Source organism: Esox lucius, chromosome 15 (assembly GCF_011004845.1).
Source record: "Esox lucius isolate fEsoLuc1 chromosome 15, fEsoLuc1.pri, whole genome shotgun sequence".
NCBI classification, from domain to species: Eukaryota; Metazoa; Chordata; class Actinopteri; order Esociformes; family Esocidae; genus Esox; species Esox lucius.
In genome coordinates, this window is record NC_047583.1 from 2,947,676 (window position 1) to 2,967,343 (window position 19,668).

At 50.2% G+C, this 19,668-nt stretch overlaps 1 protein-coding gene across 3 annotated transcripts in view; it reads left to right on the plus strand.

Moving 5' to 3' along the window:
* Window positions 1-19,668, plus strand: part of qkia (QKI, KH domain containing, RNA binding a) — a 73,263-nt gene that overhangs the window by 43,596 nt on the left and 9,999 nt on the right. The window contains exons 5-6 of one of the 3 annotated variants that reach the window (XM_010879574.5): window positions 16,416-16,503; window positions 19,076-19,459. In XM_010879574.5, coding sequence (XP_010877876.1) covers window positions 16,416-16,503; window positions 19,076-19,459 — 472 coding nt within the window. Of the gene's footprint in view, window positions 1-16,415; window positions 16,504-19,051; window positions 19,460-19,668 lie in introns of all 3 variants that reach the window. The other 2 variants (XM_010879573.5, XM_010879575.5) reach the window with 2 other exon arrangements.

Here is a 19,668-nt window from a genome sequence, read left to right on the forward strand (position 1 = left end):
CGAGGAAGCCTTAAACCTCGGCTCCGTAGAGGACGGAGCGCCCGTTGTGGCGGGGCCATGTTGCCGACTGGTGTGTGTGATGCCCGTTCCCCTCTGACGTTGTCAGGGGGGCAAAGCGCCGTGCCGTGTGGCACCCGATACGGCATTGCTCCAGGAACGTGTGGCACCCGATACGGCATTGCTCCAGGAACGTGTGGCACCCGATACGGCATTGCTCCAGGAACGTGTGGCACCCGATACGGCATTGCTCCAGGAACGTGTGGCACCCGATACGGCATTGCTCCAGGAACGTGTCGCACGTGAGCCTTTCGCACAGGAGCTGGAGGTGTGGGGAATATTAGCACCTCGCGAACGTCACGTTAATGATCCGTTCTGGTAATTGCAAGGCCGTTTTCCCGTTGTGCATTCCCGTTTCGGCGAGTCCCATTTACCCGGTTTCTACGCAGGGCAAAAAAATATACGGTTGATGAACTGCGGCAAAGCAGTTAGGCCTCGTTTGTTGTTTATAAAATGCGGTATTTCTACTGTTACCCATAATGATGTGGATTCCTATAATGGCGGCTCATTGGGGGTTATCTCTGCATGAAGTACACCCCCCCACCCCCCCCTGGAGGGCTCTCCTCTCTCTCGTCATTGTCACCGTGGGTGGGTGGGCAGCCTGGCTGGCAGTAATACTCTTTATCATGCTAAACTAAATTGGATTAAAGCTGCGGCAGTCTCTACCCGGCAACTCGCTCCTTAATGGAGGGCATCTTCTCTGCGTTTGGCACCGTGAAATCGTCTTTATTAAATCGCTGGGGAAACAAATGGGGTAACCGTTTTGTATTTTATAATTTTTTATTTTTTTCCTCCTTCAAGGAAAGCATTTCTCTCTCCCTCGGGAGGGGCTGGTGCCCTCTCTCTCAGAACTATGGGAAACCAACTTGTGGCGATGGCTTTTTCAGCCTTGTCTTCTGGCAAAAAGTGACCCCCTTGTGTCCACATGAGGGTCCTTTATTTAAGGTGGCAGACGTTTGTGACAGCCGAACTCCTCTGCTGGTATTGAAGCATTCAGTGTTATGTCCTGCCTTTGCCCTCCAGACCACACCCGACTCGCAAGTCAGAGAGGTTATCTGACAGGACGCTGAGGGTGCTGATTGGAACTGGTGAAGGTTCATTGCCCCTCCCCCCACTATGGCGGCTCCCCGGTCCTGTGAACTTTTCAACTCGCCTGCAAACTCTGAGCAGGAGGAGAGATGAGAGAGACGAGGAGAGCGGGAGCTTGATTGAGCTGCTCTTTCAAGTGTGGATTTATACCACTGATCCAACTCCTCTCCCCACACTCCCTCCTCCCCCCACCTCCCCCCCTCCACAGTCTCCACCGCCAACCGCCTCACATCTTGCTGCAGGTGTGCGCCGGGGAGCCTGGCTCGGCTTCCAGGTCTACCGGGTAATACCTCCATAAAGCACTGCCTCCAGCCTAACCCCAGTGCACTCTGGGTAACCCGGCAGAGCCCCGGCTCTGGTGTTGGGACCGGCTCGTCCCGCTGGGCTGCGATGGAGGAATGGATGGGTGGCACTCGCACCAGATTTACTGTGGTAACCGGACAGCAGACAGTGGGTGATTAAAAATGCTGGCGTGTCACCAGAAAATGTGATGGGATGTATGGATTACCTCTTATTGGTCCGCGGAGGAGAAACAGCGGGACGTCGGTCAAATCCCTCCCATGCAATTGGCTTTCACAGAGAGTTTTGGTTTAATGCACAGTTCCTTGGTGTAGGTACTTCCGGATCTCACGGGTCGCTGTTTGGACATCGTGTCCCGCCGGCCGCTGTCTCCTCCGGTTCCGGCCAATAAGGATTTGTAGCGAGATGCCAGAGTGTCTGTAATTGGAGTGGGTCGGTCTGGCTCTGTCTGCCTATAACCCAGTGGTAAATGACCTGCGTTCTGGAGTCGGGCGGGCGGCATATTGGCGCTTCTCTGTATCCGCCGAGGGTTCGGTGTGCGTTTGAGGGCAGGACCCCCCTCAGTCACAGGAGAGGATGTGCTCTACTTGAGGCTGTCGAGAATTTTAAACTGGCTGATTCGAGCACTGAATGCTGATTTTGCCAAAAGCCGTGCTGTATTCAATATATACGACACGTTTACTTTCTTCTGAGGAAGTTGGTAACCAGTTTTCCTCAGCAATTCGGTGCTTCTGGGTTTGTGCGGTATGGGACTGAGGGCTGTGTCCGGGCACTCTCAATTGTGTTGTGCCTAAGATCAGCCCCCAGTGTGGTGGTGTTGTGAAGCAGAAATACATCCTGTTAACATGACTGGTCTAGGTCCGGTTATTCAGAGGGCGAACCCGGCTGGTTCCGACAGGCCGACGTGCCACGGTGGCAGATGCAGACCTTCAGTTTCTACTGCCGTATAATGGTCCCGTGTCTTGTGTTTGCTTTACTTAACTGTTCTGTTTGCTTTTCCTAATTGATGGATGGGTGCCCACAACCCCCACCCGACAATATTACGACCCTCTTTTCCCCGTGCCCTCGCCGTAAAGACTGGAAGCTTCGCTCTGAAAGTCGTCAGCTCGGATGCTCAGCCATGACGATCAATTAGTACCTCCAGGTTCCCGATCGCTCCGTCCATCTGCTGCCTACTGTTAGACCCGCGCATGTAATGTCCCATGAAAAATCATCTCCGCGGTAGAAATTAGTTTTCTCCAAACACCCAGCGACGGACAGGGTTCAAAGCGTAGCCTGTTTGTAATTGTGGGTAACTTGCAGCCTACAGTGGGTTTGGGTTATACTTTTTTCTTGGTTTTCATGTGTTAACCAGCGGTTCTTCACGGTTACGGACTCAGCACGGCCGTCATGTTGAAGCTTTGCCGAGGCTTGGCCGGGGGACCGCTTCCTGTTCAGCGTGTTCAGACTTGGCCTATAAGACTGTAAGCTGGCCTGTGTGGCTGCGTGGAGGTGGTCCCTGGGCTTTTTGAAGATTGCTTTGGTAAAGGCCAAACCGGTGTCACGGATTACTCTGATGCCGCCGACAACACGCCCTGTTAATCACCAGTTGTAACGATAGTCGAGGGAGATGCGTCTTAACGACTTCTCTCTAATTGAATCCAGGAGCCGGCGTTGGTCTGAATATTCCAGAGACCCAATCAGAAGGGGAGAATGGCCAGTTTCTTTCATTCCTTCCTGCACACTAATTAGCTTTCAAATCTGTTAAAAGCCTGGCAAATGTGTTTCCTAGTTATTGGGTTGAAGCCAAGCAGAGTTCTACCCACACAGTCACCATGACCATCGCACTCACTGGCACACTGTCCCCCCTGGAATTAGCAATTGTTGAATCATAGCAAACTCAACAAAAAGGGTTGCATATTTTTAAGTGTCAACACATTTTTTCAGCCTGAATCTTCTACTTGGTGACCCCCAACTACACCTAGAAATGTCACACTTTCCCTTTCTGCTGGAAATTTGCAGCTGCTATTTAGGTAATGCTTTGCCATCACTAGCAAGCTTGATACAATGGTAAATAGGCCTTTAGCAACATTTTTGTGCATGTCTGAGTACTAGTGATCCCTGGAATCTTAGTTTCATTGGAGTTGGGCTCAGAGACGTTAAGATTCCACAGCTGAATTAGCAGCATGTGTTTGTCTTTGTAGGCAACGAACTCTCGGGTGGATTTATGGTAGTCCATGTGTGAGGGAATGCCACTGGTTGGCAATTTTTCCAAGGATTAAATTAATTGTATTGCTGATGGCCTAAACACTTGTTAAAACAAACAATTGACTTAGCTGTCAGCACAACACCATGTAGTTGAGTTAATCTCCGAGCATGAAGGGAGGCGCCTGGGATTAAGACTTTTGGGTCCTCATTTGTGTTTTATTTGGTTTGTTTGTTTGTTTCCAGGACCCTTGTCCTCCGGCCATGGAGAAAAAGCATGAGAGGTTTAGGAGTGTTCACAGAAGTTGCGACTTGGGAGCTCTGCAAAGTTCAATCCACTGCGTGGGCGCGGTTAGCTGCCGCGGTTGTTAGTGTCATTGTTTTGTAACGTTTTGTTTCAACTCTGCTTGTGCTCGGAGGCACAAAGTTTAAAAGAGAGCTTCATCCAGCTCTTCTCTCTGCCCGGAAAACCATGAAAGGCCAGGAAAGTAGGGGTAGAGGGGAATGATAAAAACGAGAGAGAAGCTTGCAGCGTCTGTGTGTGGACCCGTCCGGCCAGGGACAAAGTGACTGTATTAGCAGCCCCCCACCGCCCCCCAAGTCTTATTCACCACTTGCTTCACGGCAGGGACACTGCTCGCTCCCTGTGCCCGGGCCGGCTCCCTGTGCCCGGGCCGGCTCCCTGTGCCCGGGCCGGCTCCCTGTGCCCGGGCCGGCTCCCTGTGCCCGGGCCGGCTCCCTGTGCCCGGGCCGGCTCCCTGTGCCCGGGCCGGCTCCCTGTGCCCGGGGGGACAGTCTTCAAACACAGACCTGTAGACACGTTACTGGATACCAAATGCGTCTGCAGCCTCCCGCTAATCCGTCCGTCGCCCCATCCGTCAAGGAAACATTATTTGGGGCATTCCAATCAGGAGGCAGATGGTTGTGTATGGTGTGCTGTGTCCTGCAGGGCGTCGCATGGCACCGCCGCCAAGTTCGCTCTTCCAACAGCTCGGCCAACAGCGCCAGGGACCGGGTCGGGCCTGTTCACGGCCAACCCACTTCTCTGCAGTCCTTGAACACCTTTTCTTCCTGCTTGCGCCTAATCGCTTGCACCTCCTCGTCAGGCGTGTTATGACAAATGAGAACAAGACGCCATCTGGCTGTTTCCATCCATGTGTGCCTCTCCAATTTAATGATGTTTACTCTCCTGTTTGCATGTTAGTCTGCAGTATAGTCTTTTAGAGAGAAGAACAATCTTCTCTGCCTTCCATGGGATTTGACCCACAAGGACACGGTCGGCATTCATGCTGAACGCGGTACGCATAGTCTGAGGCCTGTTAGTCTGAGGCCTGTTAGTCTGAGGCCTGTTAGTCTGAGGCCTGTTAGTCTGAGGCCTGTTAGTCTGAGGCGCTGTAATGTTTCAGTGAGGTCTAGATCACAGATCAAAACAACCCGTCTGCAGATGTCTCATCCCAGTTTAATAGTGGCGTGTCACTCTGACTGAAGCTCAAGACTGCGTCCTCAGGGATTGGAGAAAGGGATCATGGGAAAGGGGAGCTTCTTAATCCCCGCCCCCCGTCTCCACTCAGGACCGGCTGATGACAGTGTTTGCCAGACCGAGGGAAACACCCGCCGGTATTTACTCCACATCTGTGCGTATGTGAATGACCCAAACATCCAGTATCTGGGGACGCCCTGTGGACGGCTGAAGCGATGCTTAAAGCTCTAACTGCGAGTAGATTTTCAAATCCACCTGGCGTACTTTCCGCGCCGGCTCTTAATACCGTAATCAAGCTAATTAAGTGTTTGGATTGGATGAAATGAACCTCTTGACTCATCCTCCAGGGGGGTGAGATGCTGAAAGTAAAACCTGCCCTTCAATTCCAGTCCACCATCTTCCCTTTCACCTGCGCCTTTTGCATGGACGTTAATAATGCTGCTAATTTGCTTTGACTTCACCTGCCTCTGCTTTAGAAAATGAAGACCGCCACTTCAAAGCTGGCTGAGACTGGCCAGAGCTGCCCCGGGGGAGGTCCCCCCCCCCCCCGATCTCCTGTTAACATACCGCCGGTTCTAGCAGTTTGTCCGTCCTCTCACTCGGACGTTCCCCACTGTAGCCTTGGTTAGCCAGCTAAGTCTCTCCGCAGCCCACTTGTCGTCTTGGGCTTAAGTACATTCCAGGAATAGAGAGCCTTTTGAAGTATTCACCAACCTGGTTAATTATCTCTAACCGATAGGTTAATAGAAATGGATTGGCTCCCGTTATACCGGAGGAAACCGCTATTGCCTTTTTCGACAAATCTGCCTATATCGATGACCGAGGAACCGATAGTTGCTTGAGGTGAAATATTGTCACGCTAGGTGAGGGCGTTGTTACCGCATAAACACCTGTTGCTTTCCCGGCGGGATCCGCTCGTTACGCCAGCAGCTGTTCAATACGGTGTCCATCCTGATTAGTGGTATCCGGGACCCCCTCACCTATAGAGAACATAGCTCCCAGTTTTGTCTGCACTACCCCGTTTCCAAGAAAGTTGGGATGCTGTGTGAAATGTAAAGATAAACAGAATGCACTGATGCAAATCTTTTAAACCCTATATTCAATAGAAAATAGTAGAAAGATATGTCAAATGTTGAAACTAAGAAATGTTATTGTTTCTTGAAAAATATATGCCTACTTCGAGTTTGATGCCAGCAACACGTTTCAAGGGAAATAGTGCAACATTTAAAGAATAAAGTTTCTCAAGCAAAAATTGCAACCAGTTTAGGGATCTCATCTGTGGTACATAATATCGCTAAAATATAGAGAATCCGGAGCTATTTCTGTATGCAAGGGACAAAGACGGCACTGCATTAAAATCAGACATAATTCTGTAGTGGACATCACTGCTTGGGCTCAGGAACGCTTCCAAAAACCATTGTCTATGAACACAGTACTCCATCCACAAATGCAAGTTTGTATTCTACCATGCAAAGAATAAACCAGATATAAACAAGATCCGGAAAAGCCACCGCCTTCTCTGGGCCTGAGCTCACTTAAGATGGACTGAGGCAAAGTGTAAAACTGTCCTGTGGTCTGATGATTAAAAATTTGATTTTGGGGATCATTGACGCTGTGTCTTCCAGGCTAAAGAGGAGAGGGACTATCTGGGTTGTTTCCAGCGCACAGTTCAGCATTCGTGATGGTATGGGGGTGCATTAGTGCACATGGCAAGGGTGACTTGCATATCTGTGAAGGCGCCATTAATGCTGAACAATACAGGTTATGGAGCAAATATGCTGCCATCTGGGTGGTGTCTTTTACAGGAAAGGCCTTGCTTATTTCAGTAAGAAAATGCCAAACCACATTCTGCACATGTTACAACAGCATGGCTCTGTATTTAAAAGAACCTGGAGCTAAACTGGCCTGTCTACAGTCCAGACCTGTCAACCATTGAGAACATTTGGCGCATTATGAAATGGAAGATATGACCAAAAAGACCCGGACTGTTGAACTGCTGACATTCTGTATCAAGCAAGAATGGGAAAACATTTCACTTTGAAAACTACAGCAATTGGTCCTCCTCAGTTCCTTAAAGCTTACTGAGTATTGTTTAAAAAAAAGTGTGGACAGGGGCATGGTTCCCATTGTTACACGTCACCTACTTCTAACATGTTGCTGGCATCAAATTCATAATGGACATGTACTTCTCCAAAAACATTTGATATGTTGTCTTTGTACTATTTTCAATTATATATAGGGATAAATGATTTTTGCATCATTGCATTCTGCATTTATTTGCATTTTATGCAGTGACCCAACTCTTTTTGGACAATTCAATTTCCCCCAGTGTACTCAAGGTTTTAGAAATAATTAGTCAACCATTTTACCTTTTTCTATTTTGTGTTGTTGCTAACGGCTACTGGTCGTCGCACTGGGGCACACGCCCCTGACGGTCTTAAAGAAAATACCAATCAGTTACACACTTCACTTCTTGTAGGGCAAATAAATTAGTTGTCAATAAATTAAAATAGATTTGCTTCCAAGTTCCGTAACTGGAATATTCCACTTTGATATGTGTTGAGTTCTATTTTAACCTCTAGGTTCAGGATGCAGTTTCTGCATTTGCGTTCTTTTATTGGGCCCCTCCAAGACCGAAATAACAATAGAAGAGCCTCTTATTCTCTGGACTGGTTGCTAATCCATTGCAGACTGGCAGGGACTTGAAAGGTGCGATGGCCACTGGCTCAAGGCCGCTGCCTGGCATCTCTTCACACAAGCAGAGAGCAAACACAGCGGAAAAAACATTCCAAAATTGGCCGGGAATTCTCTACACAAACGTTTCCCTGCCGTGTACTTCCGGGCGCTGGAAGGAGACGATTGCGATTCTGCAGCGTTTCCCGTCACGCTACCCACGAAGACTCAAGCCAAGTTAGCAGTAGCATTTGTTCTGCGCTCGTTATGATTAATGTCCCTCTTTTCTTGGAATTTCCACAACTTTCCCTCCCCCTACTTTAATTAGGACTGTCTCTCCCAGCGTGGATCATAACGATAACAAATAATATATTCCCTTTCCGCATTTCCTCAGGCCCCATGAAACCCCTCATTTTACTTTTTTGCAATTTCAGTGCATAATTTATAACGACAGACATCCCTGTTTGTTAGCTGTGCTTTTTGGTTTAATGGTTTATGTCTCGACTGGCAAACGTGTGTGTGCTCTCACCCTGCGTTGGTGTTTGAAGAACCTGCCTTTCACCACTGTCCTCCTATGAAGGTTTTCTGCTGTTGCTGTTTCCCAGAGGCCTTCCTCTTTCTGTTAACTGATAAACACACACTATACCAGTGTGACTGAACTCGCGCATATTTGTTTTTAGTATTTAAAATGTATTAGTTCGTTCTATCAATCAGTGTTGGGTTATTTTATTGAGGAAGAGGCGTTCCTGTGGGGCAACAGCTCAGCATCCTCAAGGCTGGTTCTTCAGCACTTTCCTGTCTTTCAAGCTGGTTTGTCATCATTATGAGTTGTGGCCTCTGGGTGACCGCCTGCGGAAAAGCCTCTGGAGGCAAACTGCAAACCCAGGAAGTTTCTGGAAAGGGTCAGCAGCCAAGCAAATAAAAAGATAATATCCATGCTAAAAGAAGAATTGTCACATCGTTACAGAAATATACACTTGAAACGCAAAGTGTGTTATTGTTTGACGCGTTCTAGAATGTAGCTTATCTCGTCTATGATGACATTTGATCTGACGTGTCAGCTGTTATTAGCTTAACCAGCTTTTTCTACCGGTGTCAGCCATGTACGGGGTTATCTCTTGCTGCCTTTTTTCCAAACTGCAGACAGAAGGCTTTTGCGGAGATGCTGGGTGTTCATACCACGGAGCTCAGAATCGAGACGTTTCTGCATGGGAAGAGATGGCGTCCTTCCTTTCCACATTCGCCGCTGTTCCCGCCTCGTTGGGACTCTGGTCACGAACTCAGCGGGGGGGGGGGGTAGGGGTGGGCGGTGGGAGAAATGCAACGTTGGGGAAAGATTCATATCGCAGTAATAACGTGCTGCGCTATCTGCCGTGAGCGCTTCGCCGACCCGCTGAAGCTGAAGGGATGCTGAGCGAACAGGCAGCAGTGCTCAGTCAGTCAGAACCTGGGTGGTCTCGGCGACGATGCCCGGCCAACAAGATCGGCCACGTCTGGTGGAAAAGGTGACAGCTCGCCTCCGGTGTAACTTTGGGGACCCACCTCCCCCCACTTCCAGAGTCTGTATAATCTGCCTGACGACGTCTGTTTTATGTATAGCCGCATCAGTCCTCCGTGGTCTTCGTAGCAGCGGTCCCAGCGGTCCCCTGGTCAGTTTCTGTCTCTTTGAGGGTCCCCCTGATCCCTTCAGCTGAAAAGAGGAGAGGACATTTTGGAGTGTGGGGTTCCTGTTTGTGGTCCTGCCAGATACTGTATACCCCGTTGCACGCAAGCCCCACCCTCCATATTCACACCCACATACTGTGCTCTGATAACTATCCCTGCACACTGGTCCGACCCGGGCCGAGAACTGCCAGGCAGCTGGGGGTTGCCCTTGGACCCGGCTCCACAAGGGAGGGGATGGTAGTTCTCCTTTCATCTCTTTTCCTCTATCGGTCCCGGTGTTTAGGCAGGATGCAATTGTGTGCAGCTCTGCGTTCGGAGGCCCTCGAGCTGCCCTTTAAAATTCAGCCCCCATCCATGATGCCTCACTTTGCCAGCTAATGCTTCACAGCCGCCCCCCCCCACAGCCGCCCTCCCACCTTCGCATTAATGCCTGGCAATGCGTCCTGTTGCGCTGCCCGTTGCTCATTTAAATATGCACCCGGTTTTCTGCGTCTGTGTGTTGGACGTTCTGCAGACTCCTCCCCTCGGGGGTAATGAACTGTGCTTTCCCTTTCCTGTTGTCTCAACTCACTCAACAAGCCTCCATTTTGTCTCGCCGTGCACCTTTAGCATTTTGGCGTTTCCTGCTGCTTCTTCTGCGGGGGAAACCGATGGAGGACATTGGCATCGGCCGGCCTCCACGGTCCTCATCGCGTGTCCTGGCCTCCAGGGATCCCTGCCTCTGAGGATTGTTGCGGGTTTAGCTCTTCCATGCGGGGACTTTGCCCGGCAACCAGCCCCTCTGACGTAATGCGGTGCCCCAGCTGTTGCTCTCTGCTCGCGTTGTGGGCTACGCTACGGTGATCAAACACTCGCCGATGAGTATGCAAAACCAGCCCTGAGGGCGGAGCCAAGGGTTGGGGGAGGCCTCTGATCAGCTTTGCCTCGGCATCTGATGCAAATCCAGCAGTATTTATACCTCCCCAAATCAGCCTCGGCCAAATCCCTTCAAGATATTCCCCGCTAGATTGGATGGCATTAAAGGATCACAGAGACAGAACAAATACAACGTCTGGCGGGGGGTGGGGGGGGCAGATGAACCGGCAGGACAGATGAGAGAGGCGAGGTAGAGAGAGAGGCGAGGAAGAGGACGAGGGAGAGCAGGAGAGGAAAATCGGGGGGGAAAGAAGGATAATGATGAGGAGAGGAAGGGAGGGTGAGCGAGCCGGGGAGGAGGAGACGCGATAGTCGAGGAGTGAATCACCCTCTGACAGGCATCTCCAGGGGGTTTACACCATGTTTCACCAGTGGGAGACGTGGATCGCTTTAATGTTCACTCTGTTTCAGATTTCCCCGTCTCACTGGGCTACGTCCAGCTGTTAGCTGCTGATATGGCTTCTCTCATAATGTACACATTCAGATTTGCCTTGTTACATCTGTACATTTGCCGTGTTTGTTCACATGTTCCCTCTGTTTTGGTGAGGTGTCATTACGTAGCGCTGTTTTTAACGCGGTACACAAGGACGTAGACTAACTTTCCGGCTTCCTGTCCGTTGTTCTTCAACGGTTCTCGCGCCGGGCAAGTGCCGTTTGGTGGCAGAGACGACACAAGCTGCTCTCTCGTGTGTTCAGGGAGGACGGTACAAGTGGAGGAAAAAACACCTTGAACTGTTTCTCTAACGAGCTACTGGCCACGCTGTCAGGGAGGATATTGAAGGGGCTGCTGCTCGCTACCAGGGCCGACAACTATGGCCCGATATAAGCCCCTAATAAGCCCCCTACTTCCTGCCGGTACGGTGCCAAGACCTGCCGCGTTGCAGCTGCGCTAGTGCTAACACCCCCACAACGTTCCCTCCCGAAAGTTAGTCACCTCTGTAAATGATGGGAAACGTGTGACGACTACGCTGCGTCTAGATATGCTGTGTCGGGATGGATCAAAGCTCTAGGTTTGAGTTCTTAATCTGCCTGGGACCGCTTTGGGTCGATGCTAATGGCTTCAAGGGGATTTGCCGTGGCTAATGACGCCAGCGCTAGGCTAGCTAGCGAGCTGGCTGGCGTATATCGTAAAAGTGAAGGAGCGCCGAAGCGGCTTTCAGTGAGTGAAGGCCGGGTTTGGTTTAGACAGCATTCGCGGTGTTGCGGGAGATTGCGTCGCTCGTCTGCTGGGTGATGAGCGGTGTATTCATTTAGGCGGTGTGATTTCCAGTGAGGACTAAGCTGCACTTGTTCTCTCCGCTTGCTGTGTACTTCATTTTTTTTGTATCTTGTATGTTTTATAACTAGTCAGTTCATTGTAGATGGCTGGGCCTTCAGTTCCTGTCCTGGTGGGCCTTCCCTCCTACTCAGGGGCCACAGCAGATCTGGGAGCACCAGATTAGCTTAATTACCTACCACATACTGACTGTACTGGATTGGAGAGCCTGGCGTTTAAGGCCTTCGTTTGTATTTTTCAAGTGCATTTTGGAGTCCTTGGGGTTTTACACTTCTTTGTATTTTTCCAGTTTTCTTTTTGGTTGGTTTCTTGGTGTTGAACTGAACTTTCAACAAATGTCAGATTTTCTCATCGTGCCTCCCCCCCCCATTGGCACTCTTCCACATTTTTTTCCCTCCTGCTCTCTCATTCTGGAACCTGGTGAGTTCTTGATAAGTCGCTCTGGCACGGCAGAGAGAGTAATCACCCTTCCCCAGATGTTACTTTGGGATGGGGAAACGAAGGGGGGGTGGGTGGGTATGTGGGAGGAGATGATGAGGAGAAACAGCTGGCTGTATTCAGGCCCCCTTAAACCCTGCTGCTCAACATGAAGTCCTCAGTCCCTCGCCGCCACCCCCGACCTCATCTCTCACTTCCTCCTCCAACATTCCTCCGCTTGCTCTTCCTTGCTGGTTTCTGTTTCTCTCCTCTAACCCTGCTGTGGTCTCAGACACTGGCTGGCCGTTCCCTGTTTAAAATGAGTTGTGTTTTTGGCCCGTAACCTTCTCCCTCCCGGGCCCGCCTCTCCTGGTGTTCTGACTCACGACCCGAGCCCATGGAGAGAAGAGACCCCCGAGAAGGTGTCAGTCTCTCTCTCTCCCCGCGGTCTCTCCCCTCAGTGTTATCCAGGGTTGGTGTGTTCATAGGGTTCGTTCCTTCCTTGGTCTAGGGTTACTGTGTGTCATGAGTTAGGGGCCCCTGCCAGACATGACCAAACCCTTTTGCGGTCGTGCGCTTGCTCACTCTATGGGCGATGGACGAAGGACACTAAGGCAGTGAGCCAGGGTGTGGCATTCCAAAAATTATGAAACACCCGTCTTTAGCTGAAGCCAAACTGTCCAGACAAATCGACACCACCCAACACTGTTTATTTGAAAGTGTCAAATTATTCAGTTTTCGTGGCTTTGTACCTTCCCTGTCATCTCAGGAGCCATTTGTCATTGTTTGTGTGCACGGAGTCCTCGCTTTCTCTCTATCGTTCTCTCTCTTGGTCTTTCGCACGCTCGACTGTGTGAGAGACCGCAGGGGTGATTTGTGATGCCTCTGGTGACCTCATCCGTAGGGCTGTCAGGTAGGCAGAGGGACGACGCGCTTTTCCTCACTCATCCCCCTCGCCCCTCCACCCCCCTCTGATAGCTTTTACCGCTCCACTGATTTCACAAATAGGCCTCATTGATTGAATCTGATTCCTGTGGATAGAGCAGGTTTATTGAGTGCCTTTCGCTGATCGTGGGGTGGGTGGGTGTGTATGTGTGTGGGTGAGGGGGGGGGGGGGGGGGGGGGTGTTGCGCGTGCGCGCGCGTTTGTTCGTTCGAGGCAACATTTCTCCCAGGAATCAGGCATCCCATTTTGTCTCAGACAAAGTTGATTTTACCCTTTTCGTGCACACGCGCGCACAACACCCTGACTTGCTCCCTGAAAGTCTAAAGCTTCCCATGCAGACTGTTACCAGATGTGTAATATTATATCTCTGTGGTTATTTAAAAGGCCTGGACAGTTAAAGGGTAATTCCCCTTTTTTGATTCCCTGAGAGGTTGAATTACTTCAATTGTTTTTGAATATGAGCCGTTTTGAGTTCAGGCGGGATGGTTTGAGTTGATCTGATGGGGGTGGACCAGTGTGCATCTCAAGGGGCTGCACTACAACAGGTCGATAGTGGGCTAACGTTTCCGATGCCTGCAGATCACGACCGTCAGACGTGGTGAGTTCTCGGTGATGATCTAATCAACAAGACGTTGACGTTATCGGGTTAGAGAGCTCAACCCAACACAGTCTGGCAATTATTTCCCAGAGGCGGTTTCTCGCTCTGAGGGGCGGACACCTTTCTCTCACTTTCCATGTGCGAGCCAGTTTAATGTCATTTAGGTCAACAGGAATAACCTAGTTTAAACTGCCCGGCATGCAGTATAAACTTGGGACGGTGTGTTCAGTAATGTCCCAGACACCAGCGTCAGCCCTGTTTTGGTTTCCGAGGTGAAGAATGCCATAGTGTAAATTGACCTGCCTCAGTGTGGCCATTATGAGAGTTTAGTAACAGCCTGAGTGGGATGGAGGAAGAGCTGTGTCAGCTAGATTCCTGGGGGGCTGCCCGCCCAGACTGTACTTTCTGTTCCCCTAAACACACACCATACTTTTGTTTTACACACGCACACACTCACAAACACCTCCTGCAGTCCCTCTGTAACAGAGATGGTGATGGTGAGAGCCCCCCTTCCCAGGAGCCTCTTTAACCGCTCCAACTTGCCCATCCATCATGCTCAGGCACCTTTCTGTTCCTGTCCTGTGTCGCTCTCGCTCACCACCCAAAGTTTATAATCCGACGCTCCAGAATCCGGCTTCTCTGCCGTTTGCACAATAAACGACGCCAGGTCCTGGTGGCTCTCTGGAAGTCTTGCAAAGCAAAATTGACTTTTTAATTTGGGTGTTTGATTGAGCTGGTCCTTGGTGACCATGGCTGGGCTTCAGGTCCAACACTGACTTGGTTCTGGTCACTGAGCCAGGGTCAGGATTCACTCCTCCAGTAAAATGACTTTGCATAAAAACTCATCTTACTGTATCCCAGGTTTTCTGTTTTTTGTCACTGGAAAGAGCGAAAGTTGTGACCTCTCCTTGACTTTCTGTGTTTTTGCTTTCCCTTTTTCTGTCTTTGTCTGACATCACATTCAATATTTAATTTGTATTATACATTTTTTTACAATAAAAAAAAAAAAAATAAACTGAAGGGCAACTGGCTCCTTACTGGCACGTTTTTTGGGGAAATACACCCTGACTCACTACGGTCGTCCGGGGTCCCGATTTAATTATTTTGTGAACAAGAACCAGAGGATCTGAGTCAGTAGGTGCAGATAATTACTCTACTGTAACCATCTCTGATTGGCACTTCTTTGGGAAGCTGAAAAGCTCCAACTGTGCCCTGGCAGTTTTTTTTGGGAGGTGGTTTACTGCTAATTAGCCATTGTTTAAGGCCACGTTGAAGGATTCCATGTGAGCGTCCTCCATTCTCTGAACGTAGCCAATTAGCCCAGTTCTGTTCAAAAGGCCCTGGTGATGTCCCATGTTCCGCGGGTGTTGTTGAAATGGTCCACAGAGTCCTTTGCTTTGCTTAGATGCAAAGCTTCTCGATGTTCTGGTGCTTTGCTAGCGCTGTCTGCTGCCTCACATTTTCAGCTCCCGCTAGCGCCTCAGAACTGTACAGAATGTGGAAACAGCGTGTTTGGGAAGAACTGGATTTTGTATGCCAGAATTAAGCTGTTCCGTCGGTCTGTTAAGTAACAAGCATTCCCCTTTCTGATCTCTCCGCACCCCTCCTGGTGGGTTATGGGATATGTACACTATCTGATAGTACAGCAGTTGTGCCGTTCAATCCGAAAATATCAGTGGCCTTGCAGTCCGGGGCCAGCCTGGTTCTGAGTCTCCCCGCTCACTGCCCCAAAGGCCCTGCCGAGAGAGGAAGAGCGAGAGGATAAAGAGTTCCTTGCTTCATTAATTGACACTGTCGCAGTTTAACTGGGAGAAACGGTAGCACGTAGTGTGCAGTCTGAAGCCCCGGCGTTCAGTAGTGGAGACCAGACGCCTTCCTCTCTTCCTCCCCCCCTCCCTAACCCTGCCTCCCCCCTCCCTAACCCTGCCTCCCCTGCAGTCTTCTCCTCTAAAGTGGTCTCTGGGGAGGTCTTAACTTTGAGCCTGCTCTCCTCTGTCGGCTCATCCCTCCCCACCTTGCCCTGATTGAATAGAGCTGGAAACTGCTTTTGAACCCACAAAATACTCAAAGAAAAGACTCTGCGATATTGAATGGAGCGCTGGGATCTCAAATCTGTCACCCGTCTTTATTACTCCGCCACTAACAACCTTGTCCGCCTTTTAGCAGGAAGAAAGCGGAGTCTGAACAACTCTGCCCCAAACATAACCATGTCATGACCGTGGAGCTCTCTGGTGGAACACTCGGTCAAATGCGTGGAGCAGCTTTTGGAGCCCTGCCGGCCGGGCCTGTCCTTAGTCCTGCCGGCCGGGCTGGGTCTGTCCATGTGTAGGTCTTCAGTCTGATCCCCTGCCTGGAAGATCTCTGGTTCTCCACATGGTTGTCATGGTTATGGAGGGTTTAGCTGCTTCCGGAGGGAACATTGCTCTCTCTAGGAGGGAAGGGGACGGATGCTAACTTAATTGCTTTTGTTGAATAATTTCACTTGCCTAATTTGTCTGATAATGACTGGGGCCGCGCTTATGTATTTATTTATCCAAACATTAATTGACAGCAGTGACATTAGCAAGGCCGTTATTGCACGTTTGACAGTGCACAGGGGAACAAAAAAAAACTGTAATTATTGTGGTGATAAGGCAGTGGTTTAGGCACGCATTTTCCCCACCTAATGTCTCCGTCAGAGATTTAGGATAAAAACAAGATGTGGCGACATGACAATAGGGCTGTAAATCATCTGGGGGTGCCTTTCACCCCTGCCCAAAATGGGGAGTGACTTGTTGATTGACCTGTCAACTGTGTTTGTCATTATGTCATCACAGGCAGAGGGAGAGGATAACCTGAAGAAGATGCAGCTGATGGAGCTAGCCATTCTCAACGGGACCTACAGAGACACCAACATCAAGACACGTAAGCTGGACAACGTCACAGACACGCGCCAGGGTTGGGCGATGCCGCCAGGGTTGGGCAACGTTGTCTTCCGTCGTGGTTCTGAAGCTTAGCGGCAGATGAGCAAATGAGCCGGTTCTTTGCAATATGAAATGACTGATAAAGCGACCTTTGAACTAGTTCCCGGAAATCTGGGTCAACAATGGCTGCTCCACGAATCAAATTGTCAGCTAATTTAGACCAAATGAAACTGGTGCAGTCAAATTTAAAATAACTGTTATCCAACAAGTCACAATTGAGTCAAATCAGGAAGTTAAGCCATTTGACCACTTGCCGGACAACATGCGTGCGACAAAACACTGGGAATTGGTCAGTTAATGTGCCACGTCACACCGATGACGTCAGGAAGTGGGAATAGGTCGGTAGATGTACTATGTCACACCGATGACGTCAGGTAGTGGGAATAGGTCGGTAGATGTGCCACGTTACATCGATGAGGTCAATTGTGCACTCTGACAAATGCATTCTTCACGCTCTGGTCGTGTGGAAAATTGGGTCACACCAGGATGTAGTCAGCATTCACAATGTCCCCCGTCAAACGTTGTTTACTTGTGATTATGTTTGTGATGTCGCCCAGCCCTAGTAGCCATGCACGCGCGCACGCACACACACACAGTCAATTGTGCTATTTGGATCAACACTGATTAACGTTGCCCTCCAGGAGCTCATTGTTCATCTTAATCTCTGTTATTTTATTAACCGGTAAGAATCTAACCGTGATCACAGAACGATGACGGTAATAACCTGCTTATGATGCAGCGTTGGGCGTTGTGTCTCGGCCAGGCTGAGGTTTGTACTGAAGTGTGGCCCGGTCTTGACCGGTTTCTCTCGTAGAGCGCGCTATGCACTGAGGTGTCGTCCAACATGACTGTCCCATGTCTACCTACATCCAACAAACACCTGTCCATGTAGAGCAGGTTCCCTTCATCTCTCTGTCCATCCCTTCTATATGACCCCCCCCCCCCCCACACCTTCCTCCTTACACATGGATGCAATCAGTCTGTTGCCATCGCAGGGTAGCTTCCATTATGAAATCACTCGCTCATGTCTGCATGACGTAGCTCACCCATCTGTTAGAAACGCTGTTTTGTTTCTGCTGTCGGCCGATTTGTGTTGCTATGTTCAGAGGTCATCCCTCCTCACTGCTCCCAGAGATCCGCTCCTTCACGTCTCTGATTTATAGAGAGGCATTGTAGAAACGTCTCCTGGTGGCTGTGTATAAAACTGTTCTCAGTGTTCACTATTTGCATGACCATTATTTGTTTTTGAATAATGATATCAGTAATAATGATGATCAATGGATGTGTTTTGTTTTTTTACCATGTTCGGTCACTCCCAAAATGTAATGGCTTTACCCCCCCCAGACACACATACAAATTGCTCGCCAATTTGACTTTAGTTTCCAAAACCAGTGTCTGGTTCTTTCTGCAGTGTTGCCTGAATATCAATACTTAGTCACAGGGCCACAGCCCGAATAAAAATTACTTGATCCGGTTAACCTGCCGTTTGCGGTGGTCGCTGTTGTGTGGGCCAGTGTCCGAACATTTTGGAAACGCAAAACTATTCGACAGTCTTCTTATTGATTCAGTTGGCCAGTCCGATTGGTCGTGCCGGTCATGTAGAGGAGAAGAGCGTTTCAGAACCGTGTTTCCACCAAACCCAACGACCCAGAGCCCCGCCTCCGTGGGTTGTCTGTTTTGGGCAGTGAAATGGTTCTAATTGGTCTCCTCTACATTGCCTGTGGCTCCATGTGTTTCTGTCTTGGTCACGGGTGCCTTCCGCAGTACGTTGGCTTGCTGTTGTCATGGTGATTGGTATGCTTTGTGTGTTCTGTTCAGTTGGGGGTGATTTTAGCAGTGTTATAGTTTTTGCCTTCTGTTTTCTTTTGGGGTCCTTGTACTGTTTGCTTGTTAGTTGAATTTTATTTTTTGTTTGCTGGTTCACTTTGATCATTGCATGGACTAATTCTTTTTTTTCGCCCCTTCCTCCTCCCTGCCCCCCCCCCCCCTCACCCGCCCCTGGCTACACCCCCACCCCCACACACCCCTTCCTCTTCCCTGCTTCCCCCCCCACCCGCCCCTTGCTACACCCCCACGCACCCCTTTTTCCCCCTGCTTTTTGTTTTTCCCAACTATCGCTTCTCTCCACCTGTGATTTTGGTCACCTGCCCCCCCCCCCCCCCCCCCACATCTCTGCCCCCCTGAATCTGTCTTTCTCTGTTACTGCCTGTCTCTCTCTGTCTCTCTATCTCTCTCTCTGTCTCTCTATCTCTCTCTCTGTCTCTCTATCTCTCTCTCTGTCTCTCTATCTCTTTCTACATCTCTCTGTCCCTCTCTTTCTACATCTCTCTGTCCCTCTCTTTCTACATCTCTCTGTCCCTCTCTTTCTACATCTCTCTGTCCCTCTCTTTCTACATCTCTCTGTCCCTCTCTTTCTACATCTCTCTGTCCCTCTCTTTCTCTGTCCCTCTCTCTCTCTCTCTGTCTTCCACTCTGTTTGCTTATGGCAGACCCCCTTGCGTTTTCTCTTGCAGCGGCAGCGGCCGCCGCTCAGGGCCCCCGCCTCATACAGGGCCAGATGATCCCCCCCCATCAGCAGATCAGGCCCCCCACGCCGGGCGGCACCCCGATCATGAACATCATCCGGCCCCAGATGGCGGGCATGTTGCCCAATGGCACCCCCACCCTGGTGCCCCCCTCTCCGGACGGCGGCATCATCTACGCCTCGCCCTATGACTACCCTTACGCCCTGGCGCCCACGTCCCTGCTGGAGTACCCCATCGAGCACAGCGGGGTTCTAGGTAAGCGACCGTGGGGCTTTGGCGGCGCCCCGTTTAGTCCCGGACAGGAGGGCGGCTTGTTTTACCCTGGGTTTTTGGACGCGGCTTCGTTGAGCCACGGTCAGGACGTTATGAAAGGTAAATATGTGGCGTCCAGCTGAAACAAAAACACGGGGGTTTATGGGTGTGACCTAATGACCTGACGGCCGGGACTGATGACCTATCGGAGGCAAGGGGGCGGCATTTAGACATTGTTAATTTCAGTTCATCTCCTGACCGAATCCCTTCCCTGGCTCAGGTCCCCCTCTCTCCCTGGCTCAGGTTTCTGTGTTCTTTGTTCTGCGGCT